This window comes from Chiloscyllium plagiosum, chromosome 37, assembly GCF_004010195.1.
Source record: "Chiloscyllium plagiosum isolate BGI_BamShark_2017 chromosome 37, ASM401019v2, whole genome shotgun sequence".
Taxonomy (NCBI): domain Eukaryota; kingdom Metazoa; phylum Chordata; class Chondrichthyes; order Orectolobiformes; family Hemiscylliidae; genus Chiloscyllium; species Chiloscyllium plagiosum.
In genome coordinates this window covers 26,584,094-26,593,430 of record NC_057746.1, presented here as the reverse complement: position 1 = coordinate 26,593,430, position 9,337 = coordinate 26,584,094, and the positions used below count along the sequence as shown (strand labels likewise).

Sequence of the window (9,337 nt, the reverse complement as noted above, 5' to 3'; positions counted from 1 at the left end):
CTTTTGTCCTTAATATATTTGTAAAAACCTTTTGAATTCTCCTTAATTCTACTTGCCAAAGCTATCTCATGACCCCTTTTTACCCTCCTGATTTCCCTCTTAAGTATACCCCTACTTCCTTTATACTCTTCTTAGGATTCTCTCGATATATCCTGTCTATACCTGACATATGCTTGCTTCTTTTTCTTAACCAAACCCTCAATTTCTTTAGTCATCCAGCATTCCCTATACCTACCAGCCTTCCCTTTCACCCTGACAGGAATATACTTTCTCCGGATTCTTGTTATCTCATTTTTGAAGGCTTCCCATTTTCCAGCCATCCCTTTACCTACGAACAACAGCCTCCAATCAGCTTTCGAAAGTTCTTGCCTAATACCGTCAAAATTGGCCTTTCTCCAATTTAGAACTTCAACTTTTAGATCTGGTCTATCCTTTTCCATCACTATTTTAAAACGAATAGAATTATGGTCTCAAAGTGCTCTCCCATTGACACCTCAGTCACCTGCCCTGCCTTATTTCCCAAGAGTAGGTCAAGGGAGTAGGTCAAGGTTTGCACCTTCTCTGGTAGGTGCATCCACATACTGATTCAGAAAACTGCCTTGTGCACACTTAAGAAATTCCTATCCATCTAAACCTTTAACGCTATGGCAGTCCCAGTCGATGTTTGAAAAGATAAAATCCCCTACTATGACAAACCCTATTATTCTTACAGATAGCTGAGATCTCCTTACAAGTTTGTTTCTCAATTTCTCTCTGACTATTAGGAGGTCTATAATACAATACCAATAAGGTGATCATCCCTTCCTTATTTCTCAGTTCCACCCAAATAACTTCCCTGGATGTATTTCCGGGAATATCCTCCCTCAGCATAGCTGTAATGCTATCCCTTATCAAAAATGTCACTCTCCCTCCTCTCTTGCCTCCCTTTCTATCTTTCCTGTAGCATTTGTATCACAGAACATTAAGCTGCCAGTCCTCCCCATTCCTGAGCCATGTTTCTGTAATTGCTATGATATCCCAATCCCATGTTCCTAACCATGCCCTGAGATCATCTGCCTTCCCTGTTAGGCCCCTTGCATTGAAATAAATGCAGTTTAATTTATTAGTCCTACCTTGTCCCAGCTTGCCCTGACTGTTTGACTCACTTCTGTTCTCAACCGTACCAGTCTCAGATTGATCTCTTTCCTCACTATCTCCCTGGGTCCCAACTCATTTCCCCCACCTTACTAGTTTAAATCCTCCCGAGGAACTCTAGCAAATCTCCCAGCCAGTATATTAGTCCCCTTCCAATTTAGATGCAATCCATCCTTCTTGTACAGGTCACTTCTACCCCAAAAGAGATTCCAATGATCCAAAAATGTGAATCCTTCTCCTATACACCAGCTCCTCAGCCATGCATTCATCTGCCCTGTCCTCCTATTCCTGCCCTTACTAGCTCGTAGCACTAGGTGTAATCCAGATATTACTACACTTGAGGACCTCCTTTTTAAATATCTGCCTAACTCTCTGTAATTTCCCTTCAGAGTCTCAACCTTTTCCCTTACTATGTCGTTGGTTCCAATGTGAACAATGACCTCCTGCTAGCCCCTCTCCCCTGTGAGAACATTCTTCACCCTCTCTGAGACATCCTTGATCCTGGCACCAGGGAAAAAAACACACCATTCTGCTATTTCTCTGCTGGCCACAGAATCGTCTGTCTGTACCTCGGACTACAGAATCCCATAACACAATTGATCTCTTGGAAGCCGACATACCCCTCATTGCATTAGATCCAGTCTCAGTACCAGAAACTTGGCTGTTCGTGCTACATTCCCCTGAGAATCCATCACCCCCTACATTTTCCAAAATAGCATACCTGTTTGAAATGGGTATGTCCACAAAAGAGTCATGCACTAGCTGCCTACCTCTCTTACCTTTCCTGGAGTTAACCCATCTATGTGACTGTATCTGAGACTTTTCCCCTTCCTTTAACTGCAATCCATCACATACTGTTGCTGTTGCAAATTCATCATCCCTTCTAACTGTCTCTCCAACCGATCCATTCAATCTGATAAGATTCGCTTCCAACAGCATTTATGGCAGATATAATCCACAGTAACCCTTAAACTCTCTTTAAACTCCCACATTTGGCAAGAAGTACATATCACTGCAAAGGCCATTTTTGCTCCTGCACAATCTACAGACCCAGAAAATAACACCGTCTTATTCCTCTGCAAAACACTGCACCAGGTTAAATTAATAGTTATGGCTTATATTTTAAGTTTAATCAAGAGACTTATCTCCAAAAACATATAATCAAGAAAGAACCCACTGTACTCACTACTGCAGCCTTTCTATTGGACACACTTAAAACAACAATTAACTTATATGATTCTGTGCTGTGAACTTCACCCAAACCGGTTCCTCCAATATTAGTTGTGAATTTCACTGTTTGTTAATTTTCCCAGATGCACTCCGATGTCCAGCGATACATGAATTCAAAACAGCAAAGGCAGTAACTGTGCAGGATCTCTCTCTCTCTCTCTCCTGCACTGTCCTTATCATGTGCTTCCTTTGTCTGCTCTTCTCCTTTTTAAAACTGCTGTTGTTTTGACTTTTTTCCCCCAAAGTTCCAAAACAATGCAACACCATATAAATCAGAAATTGCTGCTCCTGGAATTCGAAGAAATCACCTCCAGCACCTAAAATACCTCAAAAATGGAGCAGAAATTTTTCCCGTCCTCCATTTCAGCAGATTCTGGATACAATTCCATTGTCAATAATGTGAGTAATCTGATAACTTGCATGGCTAAATTCTTCAGCCTTCAAATAAAATTTATTAATTGCTACATATTTCATATTTGCAAAGTATGTATTTAGAACAATGTTGATTACTTTTGAAAATGTGATGCTATTTACTGTCAAGAAGCACATTGTAAGGATTATTTTCTTAATCATAACATACTAACTAATGTTGTCGCAAACAGAAATAGCAAACAGAATCTATATCGATATGCATACATTATCATACATGTGAACTCAAATGTGGGATTGCTTAAGATTGATCCTGAATGTTCTGCAAATTGACTTCTGTTTGGGGGGGGGGGTGGTGCAGAATTAGGACATAGTGTACTTGTGGGGCATCTAATATTCTCTGCATAGATTTTAGTTAATGAAATGTAAATTTACAATGACTAAAAATGGGGAAATGCAAAGATAACAGTATTTCTCCACTGCATCTAACACACCGATAATTTGTTTTCGAGCATAACCCCTCTGTGGCTTCATTTTAGAAGAATAATTATTCTGCCGCTTTCAGATGCTGCTGTGCATTTTCAGCATTGCTAATTTTTTTTTCTCAATGTGGGAACACAAAATGACCATACTGCCCCTCACGCCTGACATGTCATATCATCTGTTCCCAAATTCATTTACCTCCTTGCTTTGGTCACACTTAACAAACTCCCTACCAAAAAAAAAAATCCTAGTTTGAGCTTATATATTCAGTCCCTTTCTGAGATATTACAATTGAGTCTGCTCTGACAGCACTTTCGTACTATACATTCCAGATCATACAATTAGCTACAGTTCCAACAAAAATCTCTTCATCGCATGCTCGGTCATGGGTTTGTTCCTGCCTGTATAACTCAGTGATTCGATGACCTTCCTACCGGTGAGGTCCCTATCCTTTCCTTATTGAGTCAATTGACTGAAATAGTGCATCTGGCCTGAATTTTAAAACATATATCTAGAGAAGATCAGTCAGCATTCAGATTCTGAATGGAATTCCTTTGTAAACAATGTGAGCAAATATCGGATGTGTGTTAGGGTTGATGCAGTGGGGGTGTTGGGAAGAGGGGAAGGAAGGTAAATATATTGATATCGACAGGGTTAAAAGGACAACTAAGGAGAAACTTGATACATCTCACAAGAGGAAGAGTGCAATGTTTACAAAAATGACGGAAGTGGATCAATAAGATTGTTGGTGCCTAAGTAAAACTTGGAAGTTATTGTAACAGATGTAACAGCTAAACAAAGAAAAATTCCAATCCTATAATGCTGAGAGCGTGTTCATGAGAAAGGTTCATGTCTGAGTGAATTTAGCCTTGACAAAGTCAAGGACAGGTCGCTTACGTATCTAAGAAGGTAAAATGCTTTGAAATAGTGAGCGAGAGTGGGCCAAAGAGAGGTTTCATTCAAGTCAATTTGTGATCGGACAAGTTTCCCTTCTGCAAGTTAGAAATCAGTTACCTGTTGACTTTTCGGTGATGTATGCAACAAACTGCCTGTGGGAGATGAAAAAACATGATTAACAAAATGTATTCGTCAATGGAATATTTTTACATCTCATTGCAAGTCAGAATCAGGGCCATAGAGACCGAGAGGGATGGTTCACTTACAGATCAGAGAGAAAACAGAGGACTAGTGTAAACTAAACTAGTATATGAACTCACCTCTGAAGAGCAATGCAGGCTGCAAAGAAAAAAAAGAGAATCACAAACAGGTTCAATGTGAACATAGGATGAGTATTTGAATGGCAGTTTCAATGCTCGGCGTGTATACCTATAACTCCCAGTTGGAAATGTAACTCCCAATAGACATGAACGCGTGATAGCGGCAAGATTGTCACTGCACTCCTACTCATACATAGCTCGCCCCAATTCCATGGTTCCTCCCAATTCACAACAATAAGCATTAAACGTCATGACGGTGATTCAAATTTATTTCACTTTTGCAGCTACTGCGTAAAATTGTCACTATCAGACCATATCTCTCACACACGATTGGCGTTGACTGTACTTTATACGCTGTACGCATAGGCCTCTGGTGGCACAATGGTGGTATCCCTAATTCTGAGCTAGAAGACAGGCGTTCGAGTCCCACTTGCTCCATTGGTGCGTTTGAGTAGCGTGGTATGCTAGTATATATTCTACACCTACACTGATGACTAAATATGCTATATGGCCCACTTTTAAGAGTCCTCGTTGCACCGTGATAATGTCCCTGCCAGGTTCAAGACCCACGTGCGCTTTCCAAAACTCGCTATGCCCGAGCGATCATTTAGCATTAGAAGATTGCTCATTGCACAATCCGAGGAGCTCAAAGTTGAAGAAATTGTAGTGAAGGGTCTAAAGGCTGGGATATATGAACAGCAGAAGAGCAACTTTTGCAACAAGAGTTATTGAATCCACCAGTATATCGATCTTGGAAATTACGGACTGGATTTCTACGTGGTCATGGGACAGTCTGGTTTCAGCATTACCAGTTTCAAAACCAAAAGGTGAAAATGTGGCACGCCGGCTCAAAGCACAAGAGTTCACAGCAATAATCGATTAAATGGTTTCAGCAAAAATATGATGGCATCTTCCTGTCTCGAAAGTAACTTGAAGAGCGCATAAAAAAGCAGTTAAATCAATTTTTGATTGGCAGATGACGGTGCTGGATTGGGGTGAACAAAGTTAAAAGTTACACAACATCAGGTTATAGTCTAGCAGGTTTATTTGGAAGCACTAGCTTTCGGACCGCTGCTCCTTCAACAGGTGGTTGTGACCTAGCGAGAGGCAGTGCTTCCAAATAAACCTGTTGGACTATAACCTGGTGTTATGTGATTTTAAACTTAAATCAATTTGTAGCAGTAAAAAAAATGTTCTGAACAGATTGACCAGAAATTATCTATGCTTCTGATTATAAAGAATTTTTTTTAACTCCCCTCGGCATGTGTGTGTGTGTTACTGGCAAAGCAACGTTTATTGCCCATACCTAGTTGACTTTGGAGACGGGATAACGGTCTATCTACGTGAACCGCTCCTGTTAGATGTGATCACCTGCTTTTGCGGTGGTCTAGGTGGGGCGTGCAGAAAATTTCCTCTCGAAACAGCGAGGACCGTGCAGGCGCGTATTTAAAGTTTATGTAGGACCGGGGCTCCTGCGTAGTCCAAACAATAATAAATGGAGTAAATGAAATACCTTTATTTCGTTGCCTGAGTTTCACCGACACTGCAATTAGTGCAATGCAAAGCACCGACAGCACTGCTGCAGCCGCCCCGATGTGTATGATATTGGGGGGGCATTGTTTTTCTTGTGAAGCACCTGCAATGGTAATGGGAACAAAAGTTAGACAAGCGTCCTCAGCAAATGGCTGTTAATTCTTTCCGAGAACGTGCCGTTTCACGTTCAGCAATGGGGATCTCAGCATTGGACTTTCTTAGCGCCTTGACGCCGATTTCCTGTAACAGTCGCGGACGCACACTCAACGACAAACACTCTCACAGCCCTTTTCTCACCGGCTGCGTGCTCATAATCACAAAGTCACATACACGAACTCACAGAGGCACACCAGACGCACAGATGCATATTTGAAAATCACACAACACCGGGTTATAGTCCAACGGGTTTATTTGATAGCACTAGCTTTTGTATCGATGCTCCTTTATCAGGTAGTTGACAACCGCCTGATGAAGGAGCAGCGCTCCGAAAGCTAACGCTTCCAAATAAACCTGATGGACTATAACCTGGTGTTGTGTGATCCACCCCAGTCCAACACCGTCTCCTCCAAATCACATATACATAGACGTTGACACAGAGACGTACGATATCATGCATACACGCTCAAATACACACGATCCCAGAGTTAGACAGATTCAGTTCTCCTGGGGATGCTGCCATACGAGGACACTGAAGTGTATGCGCGTCTGTTTGGGGACGAATATGTGTGTGACACACACACAGACACACACACAGATGCATCCAGACATAGACGCACACAAATAGACAGTAACACACTCGAGCGCTCAAAGTTGCACAAAACTCTTACGCCTCACGATAAGACTTGCTCCTGCTCCCTTAAACTGTCTGCCGAGTTGCTCTACGATGCAATAATACGTCCCAGAATCGCATACTGAGAGGTCGCTGATCCGCACAGAAATAAACAGCTCATTGTTGGAAAGTTGACTGTTTTGAGTTACTCTCACGTGGTACTTTGTGATGGCTTGGTGTATTTTCAGATCATCTTTCAACCATTTGTAAGATTTGGCTCCAGGATGATCAAAGGTGCAATTCAGTGTCGCGGTCTGACCTTCCACAAACTCGGCTGAAAGAGGCGACTGCCGTACCTCTTCTTTACTTGAGTAAACTGCTATTAGGAATAAAACTTTGCTTCAGCCATCGGTCGTTTCGTTTTTGTGCTTGGGTCACCCACTCCTCAACCCCCCCCCCCCCCCCCCCCCCCCCCCCCCCCCCCCCCCCCCCCCAAAGGCCCAAACATACCTTCCAGGTGAAGTAGTGCTTTACCTGCACTTCATTCAATCCAGTTGACTGCATTCGTTGCTCACAATCTTGTCTCCTCTTCCCTGGGGCAACGAAGCGAAGACTGGATGACCGCAGCGCAAAACCTAAGTTCTTCCCACAAAAAACAATGCCCTAAACTTCCAGTCGCCTGCCACTTTAACACATCGCTCTGTTCCCTGGCCAACGTCTCTGCCTCAGGCTTCCTGCAGCGCAAGCTGGAAGCGCAGCACCTCATTTTCCATTTGGAAATCCTGCAGCCATCCGGACTCAATATCGAGTTCAATAACTTTAAGATCTGAACTCCCTCCATGCCTTAGCCTCCTACCCCACACACCGGGCTTGTGATCACATAGCACCCCTCAAACTTATAAGTGTATGTGTGCATGTGGCTGTGTGTGTGTGTGTGAGTGTAAACGGGTGTAGCTCTGTGAGAGTGTGTTAAGTGTGAGCGTATGAGAGAAGGTCTGCGTGAGTGTGTGTGCGCGTGTGTGCGTCTGTCTGTGTGTGTCCGCCTGTGTGCGTCTGTCTGTGTGTGTCCGCCTGTGTGTCCGCCTGTGTGTCCGTCTGTGTGTATGTCCATCTATGTGTGTGTGTGTGTGTGTGTGTATATGCAGTACAATGACTTCAACCGTTACCTTGGATTCATTTCACACTACGTGAACCCATTGCACTATACACATGCCGTTAGACGCTACCTATTGTTGGCCACTAACCGTCTCCAGTAACAGTATTCACCTTCCTAACCAGATCGTTAGCAACTCCTTTGTCTGTCCCAATGTTCTTCCCTTTTAAAAAATAAGCAGTCCTGAGGAAACGTCGACTGTGATGTTTCTTCACAGATGCTGCCAGACCTACTGAGTTGTATCAGCAACTTTTGCTTTGGTGCCATTGGAATCTCGGTTTCAAGAGTTCCCGAGATGATCGGAGACCCTGAACACGGATTGGTGCGTTTGGAACTCCGTAAATCATCCAACAACACCCCCAGCCCCGTCATTTCCCACCAACACCATTCCCCTCCTCCCACTAACTCCCCAATTCTCCTCAGGAATGCATGGGGAAACATTGAAATCTTACCTGTGGTCAAGAAGAAAGACATTAGGACCAAGGCAGGGACAGATCGCACATTCCTGGTCATTTCCCCACAGCGGCGAGCTGCTCTGTTGACGGTGTAGGCTGACCTCTCGACTCAAGGTTTGCTTGACCGGTCTGAGCTCGCAAAATCACCGTATTAGGCAGCTTGGGCTCGTGCCAAGTTTAGGAGGGCAGGAAGTGAGGACGGAAATTAAATTACCCGGTTCACACAGGGTCATGGTTGCAAGATTGAAAACGTTACTGCTAGCGGGTCTTCTGCTTTTTTTTATTATTTTGCTAACTCGCCTTCTTCCCGGGAGAATTTCAGTTCCCGTGAAGAAGCTTTTAGATGGTCTGACCATGTCAAAGTTGACCAGGGTAACCTTTTGAGCACATGGTGCTCAAAGCGACTGCTTTGTACAATCTGCCGGGTCTATGTTGCCTTATATTCTGGTGTTATGCTTCAGCGCATGGGAACGCAAGCCCGAGGAGCAGGAGGAGGCCGTTCGGCCCCTTGAGTCTGCTCCATCATTCAATCAGATCACGCTTGCTCTTGTTGTGATCTCAATTTGACCTTCCTGCCTACGCCTCCACAACTCCAGACGCCCGTGCCTGCCCCCAAAAAAGTTGCCTGAGTCAGCTTAGAATGCATTTTGAAGAACCAGCCTCCTCTCCCTCCCGCCTAAGAATGTTCCGTCATCACCACTCCCTTCCCCAGTGAGAGGTAAAAAGTCTTATCTCTACATCGCCGCCTCTGTTACCTTCTCGTCCACTATACCTGCGTCTCTTGTGAGGATTTGTGTTGACCCAACTCACTTTCCCGCCTCGCAGCGTATGCCATCACTTAGCAAAGCCTTCCTCTGCATTGCTAATATTGATTGTGGTTTACTGCTATTGGAGCACTGGTTCCTGGGCTCTCCTCGTGATAACCAAAAAGCACTACATCTCCTGAATCTACTTTATATACCATGATTGTTACATGGTTAAAAATACGGAATAA

The 9,337-nt window shown here is 43.7% G+C and overlaps 1 protein-coding gene across 3 annotated transcripts in view; it reads right to left on the bottom strand.

Moving 5' to 3' along the window:
• Positions 1 to 9,101, bottom strand: part of LOC122541175 — a 16,027-nt gene extending 6,926 nt beyond the window's left edge. The window contains exons 1-5 of one of the 3 annotated variants that reach the window (XM_043677800.1): positions 8,341 to 9,101; positions 6,794 to 7,114; positions 5,947 to 6,069; positions 4,434 to 4,452; positions 4,231 to 4,265 (exon numbers count right to left, since the gene is read on the bottom strand). In XM_043677800.1, coding sequence (XP_043533735.1) covers positions 4,231 to 4,265; positions 4,434 to 4,452; positions 5,947 to 6,069; positions 6,794 to 7,114; positions 8,341 to 8,401 — 559 coding nt within the window. In that variant the 5' untranslated portion in view covers positions 8,402 to 9,101. The remainder of the gene's footprint in view (positions 1 to 4,230; positions 4,266 to 4,433; positions 4,453 to 5,946; positions 6,070 to 6,793; positions 7,115 to 8,340) is intronic. The other 2 variants (XM_043677799.1, XM_043677798.1) reach the window with 2 other exon arrangements.
• Between the last annotated feature and the right edge of the window lie 236 nt (positions 9,102 to 9,337).